The 18,183-nt window shown below is 57.5% G+C and overlaps 2 protein-coding genes across 2 annotated transcripts; both read left to right on the forward strand.

Moving 5' to 3' along the window:
- Positions 1 to 3,244: 3,244 nt before the first annotated feature.
- On the forward strand, positions 3,245 to 6,575 carry SPEF1 (sperm flagellar 1). The gene is made up of 7 exons (XM_062493392.1): positions 3,245 to 3,395; positions 3,482 to 3,593; positions 3,804 to 3,940; positions 4,415 to 4,477; positions 4,594 to 4,651; positions 5,163 to 5,259; positions 6,468 to 6,575. The coding sequence occupies exons 1-7, from the start codon at positions 3,245 to 3,247 to the stop codon at positions 6,573 to 6,575; spliced, it is 726 nt and encodes a 241-aa protein (XP_062349376.1).
- Positions 6,576 to 10,084: 3,509 nt separating this feature from the next.
- Positions 10,085 to 17,957, forward strand: ADISSP (adipose secreted signaling protein). Its single transcript, XM_062493283.1, has 5 exons — positions 10,085 to 10,187; positions 11,967 to 12,121; positions 13,692 to 13,830; positions 16,518 to 16,634; positions 17,245 to 17,957. Exons 1-5 carry the CDS (start codon positions 10,169 to 10,171, stop codon positions 17,343 to 17,345), a joined length of 531 nt encoding a protein of 176 aa, XP_062349267.1. The 5' UTR covers positions 10,085 to 10,168; the 3' UTR covers positions 17,346 to 17,957.
- The last annotated feature ends 226 nt before the right edge of the window (positions 17,958 to 18,183 follow it).

An 18,183-nucleotide genomic window follows, 5' to 3' on the forward strand; every position in this document is an offset into this window, starting at 1 on the left:
GCGTCCCCTGAGTGTCCTAGAGGGACCTAAGTGTCCCCTGAGCATCCCCTGGGTGTGCCAGAGGGACCTGAGTGTCCCCTGAGTGTTCCCTAAGTGTCCCCTGAGTGTCCCCCATGTGTGCCAGAGGGACCTGAGTGTCCCCTGGGTGTGCCAGAGGGTCTCTGAAAAGAGTGGGGTGATCCTGCTAATCCTGAGGGAGGAATCCTGCAGGGGAATCAGATCCCACCAAAAACAGTGGGACAGTCCAAATAATCCTGTGGGGCGATCCAAATAATCCTGTGGGGTGATCCCCCTCAAATCCAGGGGACTCAGATCCCACCAAAAACAATGGGATAATCCAAATAATCCTGTGGGGTGATCCCAATAATAATCCAGGGGGTTCAATCCCCCAAAATCAGTGGGATGATCCCAATAATCCTGTAGGATGATTCCAATAATCCTGTGGGCCAATCCCCCTCAAATCCAGGAGGTTCAATCCCCCAACATCAATGGGATTATTCAAATAATCCTGCAGGATGATTCCTTTTATTCAGGGGGCCCAGATCCCCCAAAAACAGTGGAGTGTTCCCAATAATCCTGTGGGATGATCCCCCTCAAATCCAGGGGGTTCAGATCCCACCAAAAAAGTGGGATAACCAAAATAATCCTGTGGGATGATCCCAATAATCCTGTGGGATGACCCCACTCAAATCCAGGGGGTTCAATTCCAACAAAAACAGTGGGATAATCCAAATAATCCTGAAGGGTGACCTCAATAATCCTGTGGGGTGATCCCAATAATCCTGTGGGGTGATGCCCCTATCCAGGGGGTTCAATACCCCAAAAATCAGTGGGATGAGTTCAGGGAGTTCAACCCCACACCCATAGGGATCGCACCCCCTTATCCAAGAGGATCATCCCCCTAAAAAACCAGTGGGATCATCTCCTATTATCCAGAGGGATCCCCCACGCCCAGTGGGACCAAACCCCCAAAATCCAGTGGGATCAATCCCCCTTTATCCAGGGATCTCATCCTCCAAAATCCAGTGGGAACAAACCCCCACGAATCAATGGGATCACCCCCCTTTATCCAGGGATCCCATCCCCCAAAATCCAGTGGGATGAAACCCCCCAAAATCCAGTGGGACTGAAACCCCCCAAAATCCAGGGATATCCCTCATGCCCAGTGGGATCGATCCCATATCCAGGGATCTCATCCCCCAAAATCCAGTGGGACCAAACCCCCACGAATCAATGGGATCACCCACCTTTATCCAGGGATCCCATCCCACAAAATCCAGTGGGATCAATCCCCCTTTATCCAGAGGGATCAAATCCCCAAAACCAGTGGGATCTCATCCCCTATATCCAGGGATCTCAACCCCCAAAACCCAGTGGGATCAATCCCCCTTTATCCAGGGATTCCCCCCAGTCCGAGGTGTCCCCAAACCCTTCCTGTCCCCTAAACCCCTAAAAAAAACCCAAAACCCCCAAAAATTGACCTAACGAAAAAAAAAAAAAAAACTACACAAAAAGGTAAAAAACCCGAAAACAGCTAAAGAAAAAAAAAAAAAAATCAAACCTCACCCCCCCCCCCCCCCCCCCCAAAAAAAAGCCAAAAGCCAAAATAAACTCAAATCACTTTCAAAACAAAGAGAGGGAAAAAAGGGGGAGGGAAAAAAGGGAGGGGAGGAAAAAAGGGAGAAAAAAGGGAGAAAAAAAGGAATAAAAAGGGCAGGGGGAAAAAAAGGAATAAAAAGGGCAGGGGGAAAAAAAGGAATAAAAAGGGCAGGGGGAAATAAAGGAATAAAAAGGGCAGGGGGAAATAAAGGAATAAAAAGGGCAGGGGGAAATAAAGGAATAAAAAGGGCAGGGGGAAATAAAGGAATAAAAAGGGCAGGGGGAAATAAAGGAATAAAAAGGGCAGGGGGAAATAAAGGAATAAAAAGGGCAGGGGGAAATAAAGGAATAAAAAGGGCAGGGGGAAATAAAGGAATAAAAAGGGCAGGGGGAAATAAAGGAATAAAAAGGGCAGGGGGAAATAAAGGAATAAAAAGGGCAGGGGGAAATAAAGGAATAAAAAGGGCAGGGGGAAATAAAGGAATAAAAAGGGCAGGGGGAAATAAAGGAATAAAAAGGGCAGGGGGAAATAAAGGAATAAAAAGGGGGGAAAGGTGGAAAATAGGGGGAAAGGGAATAAAAAGGGGGGGAAATAGAGTGGGGAAAGGTGAACAGAAAGGGAGGGGAGAAAAGGAACTTAAAAAGGGGAAGAGGAAAAAAGGTGTTGGGGGGAGAGCGGAAAAAAAAAAAAGTTATTTAAAAGAGGGAGGGGAAAAAGGGAATTAAAAACGGGAAAGTGGGGAGGGAAAAAGGGGAAGAAAGGAGAGGGAATTCGCCGCCGGGCTGAGTGCATGGGAGGCGCTGCGAGGCCGCAGTGCGGCCGCTATGTCGCGATATATCGGGACATGTCGCGCGCTGTCGCCCACCCCGGAGCCTCGAAGTGGAGCCGCACCCGCCGGGGACCGCCAAGCCCCGCGCCGCCCTTTATATTGGTAACGGAAGGAGGCGACAGCCAATGGGAGAGCGAGGTAGGAGGGGCTGGAAAAAACGTGGTAGCGGATTGGTCTAAGCGAATGATTAACGGACACTGTCACCAATAGAAGAGTGCGGAGGGTGGAGCCAGAGAACGCAGGCGCAATAGGGAAGTGATTGACGGGAGCTGTGGCCAATTGGGAGCGGGGATGAGGTGAAGGGGCGGGAGCGGGGTGGAATGGGGAGGGCTATTTGAGAGAGGATTTTGGGGACGCGGCCTAGACAATGGGGGGACATGCCTGGGAGAAGAGACAATGAGGGGGTGGCGGCTGAGTAGCCCTTCAGAAGTGCAGAAGAGTAGTTCTCTCAGCTGAGGGGGGGGGGCCATGTCACCACCATAAGGCCCACCCCCTAATTTGGGGATGTCACTGTCGCCTCCTGGAGTTGTGGCTCTGTCCATATCCCATCCCCAGTGTCCATATCCCACCCTCCATATCCATGCACCAGCCGGCCCTGCTCCTGTTGCCATGGCACCAAGATGCTCCTTGAAACCCCGCCCCCGTTGCTGTGACAACAGTGATGCCTCCCATTAAGCCCCGCCCAATTTCCATGGCAAGGGGACTCTCCAGTGAAGCCCCGCCCCCGTTGCCATGGCACCGCGACGCTTCCCCGCAAGCCCCGCCTCCGTTGCCATGGCACCGCGACGCTCCAGTTAAGCCCCGCCCCCGTTGCCATGGCACCGCGACGCTGTGGCCGGGCCCTCATGGCGGCTGAGGGGCCGCAGCCGGGACCGGACAGGTCCCTGGTGTCCCTTTACCGCTGGCTGGACACGGTGCCACTGTCGCGACCGCGCAGGAACATCGCCCGCGACTTCAGCGACGGGGGTTGGCCTTGTGGGGACACGGCGGGGTGGCCGGGGCTGGCTGTCCCCGGTGGTGCCACTCGCAGCGTGTCCCCTCTGTCCCCGCAGTGCTGGCGGCTGAGGTGGTGAAGTTCTTCTTCCCCTCCCTGGTGGAGCTGCACAGCTTTGTGCCCACGAGCTCCACGGCGCAGAAAGTCGCCAACTGGGGTCACCTCAACAGGTAGGGACAGGTGCCACCAGCTCCGTGTGACTCCGGGGTGTCCCCAAAATGTCCCCAAAGTGTCCTGGGGTTGGTCACACCCCGACAGCTCCGTGCGGCCGCAGAGCCACCGTGGAGTGCTGCGGGTGGGGATTGGTGTCCCCCCGTGTCCTCCTCACCCCGTGTCCCTCTGTCACCTCCTCCGGGTGTTTCCTCGCTCCCAAATTTTAGGAAAGTGCTGAGTAAGCTGAATTTGCACGTCTCGGAGGAGATGATCCAACAGCTGGTCCAGAGCCGGCCGGGAACGGCTGAACAGCTCCTGCAGCTCCTACGGGAGAAAATCCAGGAGAGGCAGAGGCAGAGGAAGGTGAGGAAATCCTGGGAATGAGGAATTCCCGGGTATAGGAGTGTCCCAGGAAATGTTCGACATTGGGATTTGGATAAACCTGTGTTAGGGGAAAGTGTCCCTGGATGGGATTTAAGGTCACTCCCAACACAAATCATTCCAGGATTCTGCTCTGGAGCCAGGCTGGGAGAGCTGGGAATGTTCCTCTGGAGAAAGGGAAATTCCAGGGAATGCTCAGAGTCCCTTGCAGGGCTCCAGGAGAGCTGGAGAGGGACTGGGGACAAGGCAGGGAGGGACAGGACACAGGGAATGGCTTCCACTGGGAAAGGGGACATTGGGCTGGGATCTTGGGAAGGAATTCCTGCCTGGGCTGGAATTCCCAGATTTGCTGTGGCTACCCCTGGATCCCTGGGAATGTCCAGGGCCTGGTTTGGATCTACCTGGGCTGGTGGCAGGGGCCTGTCCCAGTTATTCCAGGTGTTCCAGAGGTTTTCCTGCCTCTCTTCGCAGCCTCCAGCCGAGCCAGCAGTGCCGGAGGAGGGTGGATACCTGGACACAGGTAGGGATGGGGGCAAAAGGGATCCCAAAATCCCCCACTGGGATCTTTTGGGGTCCCTGGGAGGGGACAGAGGTGTCCGGGCAGGTGACTTCATCCATCCCTGTGGGGTTTTCCAGGCCGTCTCAAAGTCCAGAGCAATTTGGGAAGAGGCTACAGCCAGGAGGGCGCTGCCAGGTGAGGCCTGGGCAGGGGATGGGACCCTCTTGGGATCTTTATGGGGTCACTGTGGGGGTCAGGGGGTCCCTGTAGGGGTTGGAGGTCGCTGTGGGGTTTTGGGGTCACTGTGGTGTTTGGGGTGTCCCCACGGGGCTCAGGGGGGTCGTTGTGGGGGTCTTAGTGTCCCTTTTGGGGGTCAAGGGGTCACTGAGATAGTTTGGGGATCACTGAAGGGGGTCAGGGGATCCCTGTGGAGTTTGGGGTGTCCCTATGGCTTTCAGGGGATCCCTGTGGAATTTGGGGTGTTCCCATGGGACCCAGCGGGTCCCTGTGGTGGTTTGGGGCTCCCTGTGTTTTTTGGGGTGTCCCCGTGGGGGTCAGGATGTCCCCATATGTCTCTTGGGGTCTTTGTGTGGGTCGGGGGTTCCCTGTGGTTTCCGGGGGTCACAGGGGGGTTACTCTGGGGTCCGGCTGTCCCCGAGTGTCCCCGAGTGTCCCCGAGTGTCCCTGGGTCCTGTCGCCGCTGCAGGGCGGTGCCAGCCCAGCCCGGGGGTGGCCCTGGGGACATGCGACAGCAGCTGGAGGAGCGCGAGCAGGCGCTGCAGCTGGCGCGGGACACGATCCAGGTGAGCCCATCCCAAATCCCGGCGGCGGGGACATCCCGGAGGTGGGGGGGGAGGGACACACGCGACACTGGCCTGGCCCCCGCCCTCCTTCCCGGCTTTTCCCGGCTCTTCCCTGTCCCCCTATCCCGGCTTTTCCCGGTTCTTTGCCCTGTCCCCCTTCCTCGGCTTTTCCCTTTCCCCCCTTTCAAGTTTTTCCCGGTTTTTCCTTGTCATTTCTTCCCTAAAATTTTCCCCGTCCCTCTTTCCAGGCTTTTCTCTTTTCCCCCTTCCCGGCTTTTCCCGGCTTTCCCCTGTCCCCCTCTCCAGGCTTTTCCCGGTTCCTCCTGCCCGAAAATTTTCACTCTCCATCCTTCCCAGCTTTTCTCGGCTTTCCCCCGTCCCCCTTTCACAGCTTTTCCCCTTTCCCCGTCCCTTCTTCCCTAATTTTTCCCTGTCTCCCTTTCCCGGATTTCTCCGACTTTCCCCGGTCCCTCTTTCCCAGTTTTCCCCTGTCCTCCTTTCCCAGCTTTTCCCGGTTTTTCCCTGTCCCCCTATCCCGGCTTTTCACTTTCCCATCTTCCCTAAAATTTTTCCTGTCCCTTTTCCTCGGCTTTTCCCTTTTCCCCCTTTCAGGCTTTTCCCTGTTTTTCCCTGTCTCTTTTCCCCTAAAATTTTCCCTGTCCCCTTTCCCGGCTTTTCCATGTCCCCTTTCCCAGCTTTTCTCTTTTTTCCCCTTCCCGGCTTTTCCTGGCTTTTCCTGGCTCTTCCTTGTCCCCCTATCCCGGCTTTTCCCGATTCCTCCTTCCCTAAAATTTTCCCTTTTCCCCCTTTCAGGCTTTTCCCGGTTTTTCCCGATCCCTCTTTTCCCGTCTTTTCCCTTCTCTCCCTACCCTGGCTTTTCTCAGTTCCATCTTCCTTAAAATTTTCCTTGTCCTCCCTTTCCCGTCTTTTCCCTTTCCCCCCTTTCCCATCTTTTCCCAGCTTTTCCCTGTCCCTCAAATTTCGGGAAGGGCCACAATTCTGTGGGATATCCGGGATGGGAAGAGCGGGATATCTGGAATTCCATTTTTTTTTTTTTGGGGGGGGGGGGGGGGGGGGGAAGGGGCTGCGATTCGAATCCCAAATCCATCGGTTTTCCACAATGGGGAAAAAAAAATAATAATAAAAAAGAAAAGGGTTTGGGATTTCGGGATTTGGGATTTGGCTCCCAAATCCCTCGGGAATCTCAGATCCTACAGGCCAAGGTGGGGCGGCTGGAGCAGCTCCTGCTCCTCAAAAATCTCCGCATCGACGACCTGAGCCGGCGGCTGCAGCAGCTCCAGGGCCACCGCCGCTGACAGGCGACAGTGACACCGCTGCCACCGCGGGGTGGTGGCACCGCGCTGGCGTCCCCGGGGACAGCCCAGTGGCTCCCAGCGCGTCCCAGTTCTCCCAGTGGCCGGCGCGGCTGCGGAACTGGGGATTAAAGTGTTGGATCTTGGCCGGGGTGAGAGCGGGAGTGAGGGGACAGCGTGGGGACAGCGTGGGGACACTGTGGGGAGGGGACAGCTTGGGGACACAGCGTGGGGACAGCGTGGGGAGGGGACAGCGTGGGGACACAGCGTGGGGACACTGTGGGGAGGGGACAGCAGCGTGGGGATGGCAGTGCCGGGGGGGGGGATGGCAGGATGGGGACATCAGGGCAGGGACATCAAGGTGGGGACAAGGGACACTGTGGGGACAACGGGGAGGGGACAGCAGGGTGGAGACGGCGCTATATGGACATCGTTGTGGGGACATCAGTCTAGAGGTGGCAGTGTGGGGACACTGTGGGGACGGGACAGCAGTGCGGGGATGGCACTATGGGGACAGCAGTGTGGGGACACGATGGGGACACTGTGGGGGACATCGGCAAGAGGTCATCAGCGCAGGGACATCAAGGTGGGGACACTGTGGGGACATCAGGGCGAGGACAATGTAGGGACACCATGGGGACACTGTGGGGTTGCCATGGGGACACCATGGGGACACCCTGGGGACGCCATGGGGACGCCATGGGGATGCCATGGGGACACCCTGGGGACGCCATGGGGACACCCTGGGGACGCCGAGGCCTCTCCTCCCGCCCGGTGGCTGCCGGGATTTAATCCCTTCCCAAATCCAAATCCCGTGGTTTTTGTAATCCCGGAGTAAATCCGCGCCTGGCGCTGGGAGGTGACAGCGACATCCCCCATGTCCCCCTCCCCTCCCTCCCAGGTGACATCCCCAGACAAGGGGACACGCCCAGGGCGTGGCTCTGAGCATTGTCCCTGTCCCGGTGCCTTTTTTAGGAAAAACCTGGAATTTCCGGCTGATGTGGGAATGGGGGGGGGTGGGGGAGGGGGGGGGGGGAAGGTGGGACAAGCCGGACCCTGGTGTCCCCTCCCCTGGGGACAAGCCGGGTGTGATGTCACCGTGCCAGTGACAAGGACACAGCCGGGACTCTGGGGATCCCTGGGAATGCAGATCCCAGATTTTTTTGGAATGAGGAACCCGGGATTTTAATCGTTCCAGCATCTGGAGCGGCTCCCCCCGGGGGTGACACTGTCCCCCTGTCCCTCACGTGTCCCCCTGTCCCTCACGTGTCCCCTGACCCCGGTGTCCCCACGCGGCAATCCCGGGGGACAATCCCGGCGCTCGCGGTGGGACGGGGCCGTTCCCTGTCCCCTGTCCCATCAGGAAAGGACACGGAGGTCGGGATGGGGACAGAAGGGAAAGGGCTGGATGTTCCCGGGCTTGGCGGCTGCCAGGGAATGGAGTGGGACTGGGATTGGGATTGGGATTAGGATTAGGATTAGGATTAGGATTAGGATTGGGATTAGGATTGGGATTTGGATTAGGATTAGTATTGGGATTAGGATTAGGATTAGGATTAGTATTAGGATTGGGATTAGGATTAGGATTAGGATTAAGATTAGGATTGGGATTGGGATTGGGATTGGGATTGGGATTGGTATTAGGATTAGGATTAGATATGGTTGAGAATGCTATTGGGATGGAGCAGGATGGGGTGGGATGGGATTGGGGTGTGTTTGGGATTGGGTGGGAGGGATTGGGATGGGATTGGTATAGGAGTGGTTTGGGAATGCAGTTGGGATTGGGATGGGATAGGGTGGGCTAGGGTTGGGGTGGGATTGGATTGGGGTGGGAATTGAGTGGGATGGGAAGGAATTGGGAAGATTTGGGATGAGTCGGAATTGGGATGAAATAGGATGGGATGGTGTGGGGTAGGAATGAATTGGGAGCAAAAGGGATGCAGATGGATGGGATGGGGATGAGATAGGATCAAATGGGATGGGATGGAATTGGGATGATTTGGGATGAGATAGATGGGATGGAACAGAATTACGATGGTTTGGGATTAAATGGATGGAAAGGGATTGAGGGGGGAAGGGAAGGGAAGGGAAGGGAAGGGAAGGGAAGGGAAGGGAAGGGAAGGGAAGGGAAGGGAAGGGAAGGGAAGGGAAGGGAAGGGAAGGGAAGGGAAGGGAAGGGAAGGGAAGGGAAGGGAAGGGAAGGGAAGGGAAGGGAAGGGAAGGGAAGGGAAGGGAAGGGAAGGGAAGGGAAGGGAAGGGAAGGGAAGGGAAGGGAAGGGAAGGGAAGGGAAGGGAAGGGAAGGGAAGGGAAGGGTTTGGGGCGCTGCCCCTCCCTCCGCGTTCCCATGGCAACGCCCCGGTCGCCCACAAGGGGGAGCCCTCGGCGCGCGCTCCCTCTTCACTGGCCGCCACGCCCCTTTAGCCACGCCCCCAGCAACGCCCGTTGGCTGCAGTCCCGCCCCTTAGCAACGGCCCGGGAAGCGCTGCCTGGGGGCGCGGCTTGGAGGCGTGACCGGCGTGCGTCTCGACCAATGGGAGCGCGACGTGCTTGAGCTCCGGCCAATAGGAGGGAGGGGGCGTGTCCACTCAGCGGGAAGCGGGCGGCGGGAGCGGCGGGGTGAGCGGGGCACGGCGACAGCGAGGGGACATTGGGGGACACCGGGGGACATTGGGGGACACCGGGGGGGTGGTAAAGGGACCGGGGCAACCCCCGTGGAGGGGCGGAGGGGTCGCGGAGGATAGGGGAGAGCAAACGGGGCCGGCAGCGCTCCGGAAAGGCGGGGGGGGGGGGGGGGGGGGAACGACGACAAAGGCGACCCCGGTGTCCCCTCGCGGTGTCCCCTCCTGCTGTCACCTCGGTGATGAGGTTTGCTGTCGCCTCTCCCCCCTCTCGACCCCAGCCCGGTGTGGTTTGAGACGCCCCCAAATCCCTGGATTCCTTCCCGCCACTACCCCCGTGAGAGGCTCCCCCCGTTCCAGCTCGGTTTTGTTTTATCCCGTTTTTCCCGATTTTTTTGGTTTTTTTTTTTCCCCCATGGATTTCCCGGTCCTGTCCGTTCATGGGGTGATCCCAGGAAGGAGGAGGATTTTTTTTTTTTTTTTTCCATCCAGGGGGGAATTTTTTAGGGCATGTCACATCCCGAATTCCCGGCTCCGCTTTTATCCCGGGAAAAAGGGATTTAGGAAGGGCTTCAAGTTTGGGATCTGCGCTGCTGCTTCCAGCCTGGAAAACATTCCCAAACCTCCGGGACGTTTTTTTTTTGTTGTTGTTGTTTGTTTTGGAAAGGGGGGGGGGGGGGGGGGGGGGGGAAGGGAGAAACTAAGGCACGCGCGGGGTTGGGAATTCCCAAATTCCCGCAAATCCCAGAGATTTGGGATGAGGAAATTCCCATTCCAGGTCCTGGCGTTGCTGCAGGCTCCTCCCCGCCAGGATCGCGGCCACCTCGGGGCCACCTCTGTCCCCGCAATGGGACGGGAATGGGACGGAACTGGCGCATTCCCATTAATTCCCACCCCATTCCCGCAGAATTCCCGGACGATGCCCCCCGGCCGCTGAAACTGGGGACAGCGACAACGCCGGACGGCGCAGGGGACAGATGGCGACAGCCGGCAAGGGTGAGTCCCCAAATCCCCTCCGTGTCCCCTGCCCCCAGCCAGGGATTTGGGGTTTTCCCAGAGTTATTTTTTGGGGTCCTTTGTTCCTATCCATGGATTTGAGGGACCCCAAAAGCGCTTTGGGGGTGAGACAAATCCCAAGGAATCTTTGTGGGATTCCCGCTCTTTGTGTGCTCTGGGAATTTTCCTGGGAATGGGACTGGGAGTGGCTCCTTCCCTGTGGGGCTAAGCTGGAAGAGCTGCAGGAGATTCCCAGGGAAAAAAAAAAAAAAGGGTTTGGGACATCTTGGAGGGGACCCTGAGCCCCCCCTTGGGGGGTTGCAGTGACCCCGAGATTCCAGCAGGTTCTGATCCCAGAAATCCCAGATCCCAGAAAACCCAGATCCAGGGGATTCTCTGCTCCCATAAATCCCAGATCCAGGGGATTCTCTGCTCCCACAGATCTAAGATCCAGGGGATTCCCTGCTCCCAGAAATACCAGATCCCAGAAATCCCAGATCCAGGGGATTCCCAGATCCCACAAACCCCTGATCCCACAAATCCCCAGTCCAGCAGAATCCCTGACTGCCACCCCTGCAGGTCCCAGTTGTCCCCTCCCGAGGCCACCGGGCTGGGACACCCCAATCCTGGGACAGCTGATTCCCAGCAGGAATTTTCCCGGGAAAAAAAAAAAAAAATCCCACCTTCTTCCTGCTCCAATCCCAGCCTTTCCAGAGGGTCCACGCCCGGGAGGGGGTGGCCAAATGTCGTCCCCAAGTGCCACCAGGGGTGACAAAATCTAATTTGGGATTATCAAGATTTGGGATTGGGATTCCCCGGGTTGGGATCGAGATCTGGGATCCACGCAGATCCTTCGGGATAGCCAGGGTGGCACTCGGGAGGGTCCCCCGCGTGTCCCCACGTGTGTCCCCACGCTGTCACCGTGTCCCTCACTGTCCCCAACCCCGGAGTGCGGGAGGGGATTTGGGGTGGAACAATGGCGAGCCCTTAAATCTCGGCTCATTAAATCGTGGCTCATTAAATCCCGGCTCATTAAATCCCGGGATTCCCGGCGCTGCCAGCAACAAAGAGCCTTTTCTTCAGGCGACAAGGGAGGTGACAATCTGCTGCTGGCGGCGGTGACAATCTGCTGCCAGCTGGGAGCGGCGAGGCTCGGCGGGAGGAGGAGGAGGAGGAGGAGGAGGAAGGGGCGGATTTTCCATGGAAGCTGCGCACGTGGAAAATCCCACGGGATCTTCGGAGCCTCCGTGGGGACGGCGTTGTCCCCAAGCTGGTGGCCGCCCCCGCAGAGCCCTGGCCTGTCCTGCTGGCCTTGTCACAGCCGTGTCACCTTCCCTGTGTCACCCCTCGGCCCGAGGAGGCAGCAGAGTCTGCCGAGCCTGGGAACACTTGGGGACATTTTGGGACACTTGGGGACCCTCTGGAGATCAGCTGGTGGCCGGTCCCTGCTCGGAGAGGAGCTGGCTGTGGTCACTGGTCACCTGTGTCCCCGTGTCCCCAGCCTGTGTCCCCTGTCCTGAGGATATCACAGGAGGGAATGGAGTCTGCTGAGCCTGGGGACACTTGGGGACATTTGGGGACTCTCTGGACATGGGCTGGTGGCCGGTCCCTGCTCGGAGAGGAGCTGGCTGTCACCACAGGTCCCGTGTGTCCCAGGTGACACAGGGAGGAGGTGACAGGGATGCCCCTCCTGGTGCCACCATTCTCCTCCCATGTCACCAACACGAGGCCACGTCCCTGTGGGGACACGGCTGTGACCGGGGACTTTGTCACCTGCAGGCAGCAAGGCCAAGGGTCCAGGAGTGCGCTTCACCACCGAGGGGACCCAGGGCCACCCCCAGGAGGGGACCCACGGCCACGTCCACTTCCAGGAGCAGCTGCACGACTCGGCCGTGATGGTGACACAGGACAAGGACGGCCACTTCCTGGTCAAGGTGGGGCACAGAGGGACAACAGGTGACAACAGTCACCCTCCCCTGAGGACTCCGGGGTTCCCAACTCCTGAAAATTCCTGGATTTTGAGGCGTTCCCACCCCAGAATTCTGTGTCATTCCCTAGGGCTGCTCCTGAAGTCACCAATTCCAGATTGTCCCGTTTTTTTCCCCCAAATCCAGCGCCACGTTTGGGTGGCTTTGGTGACACGGGGGACACGTGGCACTGTCCCTTCTACCCCATTTCGGGGCTCATCTGAATCCCACCACGACCGTTCCCATTCCCACCTTTTCCCGGTTATCCTGCTGGTGCCGCTGGCTCCGAAGGGCTCCGGGGGCGGTGCCAGCAGAGGGGACAAGGAGCCACCCGTGGTGCCACCAACGTGTGGCACCTGCAGCTGCCACCAGCGCTGAGTCACAGCCTCGTGGTGGGTGCTGGAGGCTGGAATTCCATCCCAAATCCAGCACTTGCTCCGGGGGTGGCTGTTGTTGTTTTACCACCGAAGCTCTGCACGTGATCCATAGGGATGAGGGGGTGGCAGTGCCACCCACAGGGACATGGGGACACAGGGAGGGGTCCCTGGTGGGGTTGGGATCTTCCTGGGAAAAGAAAATATGTTTTTTGGGGTTTTTTCCAGTGCTGAGCGTTTTTCTGGGGGTTTAAAGGGATAAATCCCAGAACGGGGAGAAGAGCTTGGAGCTCATCCCGGTTCCTTGGACACTTCCAAGGATCCAGGGGCAGCCACAGCAAATCTGGGAATTCCAGCCCAGCCAGGAATTCCTTCCCAAGATCCCAGCCCAATGTCCCCTTTCCCAGTGGAAGCCATTCCCTGTGTCCTGTCCCTCCCTGCCTTGTCCCCAATTCCAGCTCTCCTGGAGCCCCTTCAGGGCCTCTGGAAGGAGCTCCCTGGATCCTTTTCCAGCTGTTTGGGACGATTCCAGCCCGTGGGGGATTTTGGGAATTCCACCCTCTGGATGCTGCTCCTGGATTCTCCCTCAGGGATCGTCCCCAGCTCGCTCCCTTCCCAAAATGGTTTTTTCCAAGGCTCCAGAGTGCTCTGGTTTTTGTCATGACAGCGGAGGAATTCCATGGGAAGAGGCACTGCTGCCTTTTCCAGGAATGGCTGGAAAACCTCTCCCTGCTCCCATGACATCCATGGGTCATCATTCCCAGGATTTTGTCCCAAAATTCCATATTTTTCCTGCGTTTTTTTGGAGGGGCAAAATTACCGTGTTTATTACCTTTTCCTGATTTATTTCCTCAATTATTTCCTCATTTTTTCCTCAGTTTTTTCCTATTATTTCCTAAATTATTTCCTGATTTATTCCTAAATTATTTTCTCAATTTTTTCCTGTTATTTCCTAAATTATTTCCTATTTGTTACTTCCTGATTTTTTTAGGGCACAAATCCCACCCCTGGGATTTAACAGGGGGGAATGTTTAGGATACAATTCCCTCTGTCCAGGTGCTGTCCCCACCTTCCTGAGGACTTTCCAGTGTCCCTTGTCCCCAAGGGGAGGTGACAGTGATGATGTCACCAACCCCCTCCCACCCCGTATCCCCCTTTTCCAGGTGGGATTCCTGAAGATCCTCCACAAGTACGAGATCACCTTCCTGCTGCCCCCCGTGCCGAGGCTGGGGAAGGACATTTGTCCCCTCCCTGTCCCCAGCCCCAACCTGCGTGTCATCAGTGTCACCTCCCTGCCAGAAGGTACCGTGTCCCCTCCTTGTCCCCAGTGTCCCCATCCTGGATCCAGCCCTTTTTCCAAAGGGAGTGGGAGAGGGGAGGACACACCCAGGTGTCCCCTCGAGGAAGTGACAATTCTTTGAGATGTCCCCAAATTCCTTGATTTTGTTGTTGTTGTTGGGATTTTCCTTTCCTGGGAGGGTCTCTGTGGGTGAGGGGACATCAGAGCCTGACAAGGGACAGGGACAGCTCCAAGAGGTGCCACCCTCCGCTTTGGGGACAATTGAGTGCTGCCACATCCATAGGATCCAGGAGCAGGGCCATGCTTGGGGACAGCTGAGTGTCACCCAGGCTGGGTAGCACTTTCTTGGGGACAGCTGAGTGTCACCCAGGGCTGGGTGGCAGCTTCTTGGGGACATGGGCTGTGCTCCAAGGACACCACAGGTCCCTGGGGCCACCTCGGTCCCCGTTGTCCCAGAGCCAGTGGATGCTGTTTCCCACATCCCTGTCCCCTCGGGATGTGTCACCTCCCGGCAGTGGGGACAGGGCAGGGCTTTGGTGTCACTCTGGGCTGGCTCCATCCCAAAGAGGCTTTAGGATTTGTTTGGAGATTCCCAAGAGGGGCTGGGATTGGAATCAGGAAGAGGGAGGGGGACTGGGATCGGGATTGGGATCAGAGCTGGGATTGGGGTTGGGATCAAGGCTGGAATCAGGACCAGGATTGGGACTGGGATCGGGATTGGGATCAGAGCTGGGATTGGGGTTGGGATCAAGGCTGGAATCAGGACCAGGATTGGGATTGAACCTGGGAGCCGGGATTGGGACCAGGGTTGAAGTCAGGATCAGGAGCACAACCAGGACTGGGATCGGGGCCGGGATCGGGAACAAGACAAGGATTGAGACCAGGATAAGGACTGGGATCGAATCTGGGACCAGGATTGGATCTGGGATTAGGATTGGAACTGGGATCAGGATTTGAGTCAGGATCAGGATTTGAGCTGGGATTGGGATTGGAGCCAGGATTGGGATTGGAGCCAGGATTGGGATGGGAGTTTGGGTCAAGATTGGAGCTAGGAAAAGGATTGGAGCCGGGATTGGGATCGGTTCTGGGATGGGGATGGGAGCCGGGATCGGGATGGGATCTGGGATCGGGATGGGAGCTGGGATGGGGATGGGAGCTGGGATTGGGATGGGATCTGGGATCAGGATTGAAGCGAGGATCAGGATCGGAGCTGGCATTGTGATTGGAGCCTGGATTAGGATTGGAGCCGGAATCAGGATTGGATCTGGGATCGGGATTGGAGCCAAAATGTGGATTGGATCTGGGATTAGGATTGGAGGAGGGATTAGGATTAGATCTGGGATCAGGATTGGAGCCGGGGTCGTGTTTGGAGCCAGAATTGGGATTGGAGCCAGGATTAGGATTGGAGCTGGAATCGGGATTGAAGCCGGGATCAGGATTGGAGCCAGGATCGGGATTGGAGGCCAAGATCAGGATTGGAGTTGGGGTTAAGATTGGAGCTGGAATCGGGGTTGGAGCTGGGATTGGGATTGGAGCGAGGATCAGGACTGGAGGCAGGATCAGGATTGGATCTGGGATCGGAGCTGGTATCTGGATGGGAGCTGGGATTGGGATGGGAACTTGGATCAGGATTGGAACTTGGATCAGGATTGGAGCCAGGATCAGGGCCAGGGCCTCTCAAGAGCAGGGAAAAGGAGCCCTGGGGTGCCCCACGAGCTCTGGGTGGAGCGGGGAGAGGACAGGCAGGGCATGGAGGGGACAGGCAGGGAATATTCGGGAAGGGTGGGAAGGATGGGAAAGGCTCAGGCGGGATAGGGAAGGTTTGGGCAGGTACAGGCAGGATAGGAAGGGTTTAGGAGGGACAGGGAAGGTTCAGGGAGCTGCAGGCAAGGCAGGAAGGGATTAAGCGGGATTGGCAAGGACAGGAAGCGTTCAGGTAAAACAGGGAACTTTCAGGGAGCTGCAGGCAGGGCAGGGAAGAATGGGAGGGCTCAGGCTCAGGTACAGGCAGGACCAGGAAGGTGCAGGCAGGGCACGAAGGGCTCAGATGAGACAGGAAGGGTTCAGAGAGGTGCAGGCAGGTCAGGGAAGGACAAGAAGGATTCAGGCAGGACAGGGAAGAACAGGAAAGGTTCAGGCAGGCCAGGAAGGTGCAGGCAGGGCGGGAAGAATGGGAGGGCTCAGGCTCAGGTACAGGCAGGATCAGGAAGGTGCAGGCAGACACAGGGCAGGAAGGGTTCAGGGAGGGCACAAAGGTGCAGGCAGGTGTAGACAGGGCAGGGAAGGTTCAGGAAGAGCAGGACAGGTTCAGGAAGGTGCAGGCAGGATGAGGGTGGAACAGGCAGGGCTCAGACAGGGAAGGAAGGCTCAGGGATGTGCAGGCAGGGTGGGGGAGGTTTGAGGAGGACAGGGAAGGCACAGGCAGGTACAGGCAGGATAGGAAGGGTTCAGGAAGGGTTCAGGCAGGACAGGAAGGGTTCAGACAAGCAAGAGAAGGTTCAGGGAGGTGCAGGCAGGACAGGGAAGGATAGGAAGAGTTCAGGCAGGACAGGCAGGGTGAGAAGGGTACAGGCAGGGTTCAGACAGGACAGGAAGGGTTCAGACAGGGCAGGGAAGGCACAGGCAGGGTGAGGAGGGTACAGGCAGGCACTGCCAGCGTTCCAGAAGTTTCTCCACGTCCCCGGTGCAGGGCACAGCGTGCGCTGCGAGTACACGGCGCACAAGGAGGGGGTGCTGAAGGAGGAGCTGCTCCTGGCTGGACACGGCCCCGGCCACATCAAGGTCACCGTCCAGGCCCGGGTCATGGGTAAGGGGCTCTGGGGGGTTCTGGGGTCCCTCCCTGTCCCTTCCCTCACTCTTCCCAGTTGTCCCAGTTCAGGCGTGGCACCATCCCAGCTCCACGGCACTGCTGAGGAATTGCCCAAAACGGGTGATTTCATCGAAAAAATTCCCCAGCCTGGGGCTTGAGGAGAGCCCTTGGAAGGGGTGAAGGGTGGTGGGGGATGACCCCAATGTCCCCTGGGCCCCTGGGCCTGGCTGGGTCCCCCCTATCCCTGGAATCCTTTTGTCCCTGCGACCCTCCCCTTGTCCCTGGGATGTCCCCTGTCCCTAGGACCCCTTTATCGTTGGGACCCTCCCTATAAATCCCAACACCCCCTTGCTCTCCATGTCCCCCACCCCATATCCCAGCCACCCCCAGCCCCTTGAGGTTGTCACCACCCCTGGGCAGTGACCACAGCCGGTGACACAAGGACAAGGGACAACACATCCCCCACCCACCCAGGCCTGGCATTGCTGGGATGGACAAACCCCTGCGAGCTTAAACCCCCCAAAAACTCCCTGAAAAGGGGCCTTCCCACCCTCCCAAAAGGGTGGGCGGAGAGCTGTCCCCAAGCTGTGTCCCCTGATGTCCCCAGACCGTCACCACGGGACACCGATGCTCCTGGACGGGGTGCGCTGCGTGGGAGCCGAGCTGGAATACGATTCGGAGCAGAGCGACTGGCACGGCTTCGACTGACCCCAAACCCCACCCCGGGGGGTCTCCAAAGTCCCCAAAGAACAGGATGGTCCCCAAAGCAGGCGGGGGCGGGGGGGGGGGATCCCGCTTGTTGCTGCTGCCGCTGCTTCGCCCTCACCCCGCAGCCCCAGGGGGTGGTTTGGGGGAATTGTGCCTCTTGGGGTGGGAATCTTCCTCTTCCCTGGGGTGGGGGAGGAATTTTGCCTGTGGATTGTGGGGTGGGAACAGGGACTCCCCTGTGGCTCCTGGGTTGGGGGCCACGTTCCCTGGCCATGTCATTGTGTTGCTGCCAGCGCCTCCTTTTTTTGTTTTTTTTTGGTTTTTTTTTTCCTTGTTTTTCTCATATTTTTCCTGTTTTTTTTCCCTCTTTTCCCATTTTTTAACTCATGGTACAAGGACCAGGAGCAGTTTCAGGAGGTTTTATGTGCCTACATATATATATATATATATATGTATATATAAATATAAAGATATCTTACATGCCTGTGGGGTTAAAGTACAAAATCCCACCTCGGGAAGGAGGAAAATCCCACTGGGAATGGGCTGCATGAACCTGCCCAGAGGGACACGGGACATCCCCAGGTGGATAATCCCAAATGATCCTGGACGGGGAATGGAGAGGGGTCATGAGGCAAATTCCAGTTAGAGGGAGGCTGGGAGAGGGTGGGAGGTCCCCAGGAGGTGGGGGGGGGGTCCTCAGTCTGGGAGGGAATCGATGGTGCCAGGTCCTGGGAATGGTCCCCACAATGACAGGAGGTTTCAGCTGGTGTGGAAATTAATGGTGGCACGTCCAGGAAGGGCTCAGCTGGACAGGAAGTCAATGCTGGCATCTCCCAGG

The sequence above is a fragment of the Cinclus cinclus genome, chromosome 5 (assembly GCF_963662255.1).
Source record: "Cinclus cinclus chromosome 5, bCinCin1.1, whole genome shotgun sequence".
NCBI classification, from domain to species: domain Eukaryota; kingdom Metazoa; phylum Chordata; class Aves; order Passeriformes; family Cinclidae; genus Cinclus; species Cinclus cinclus.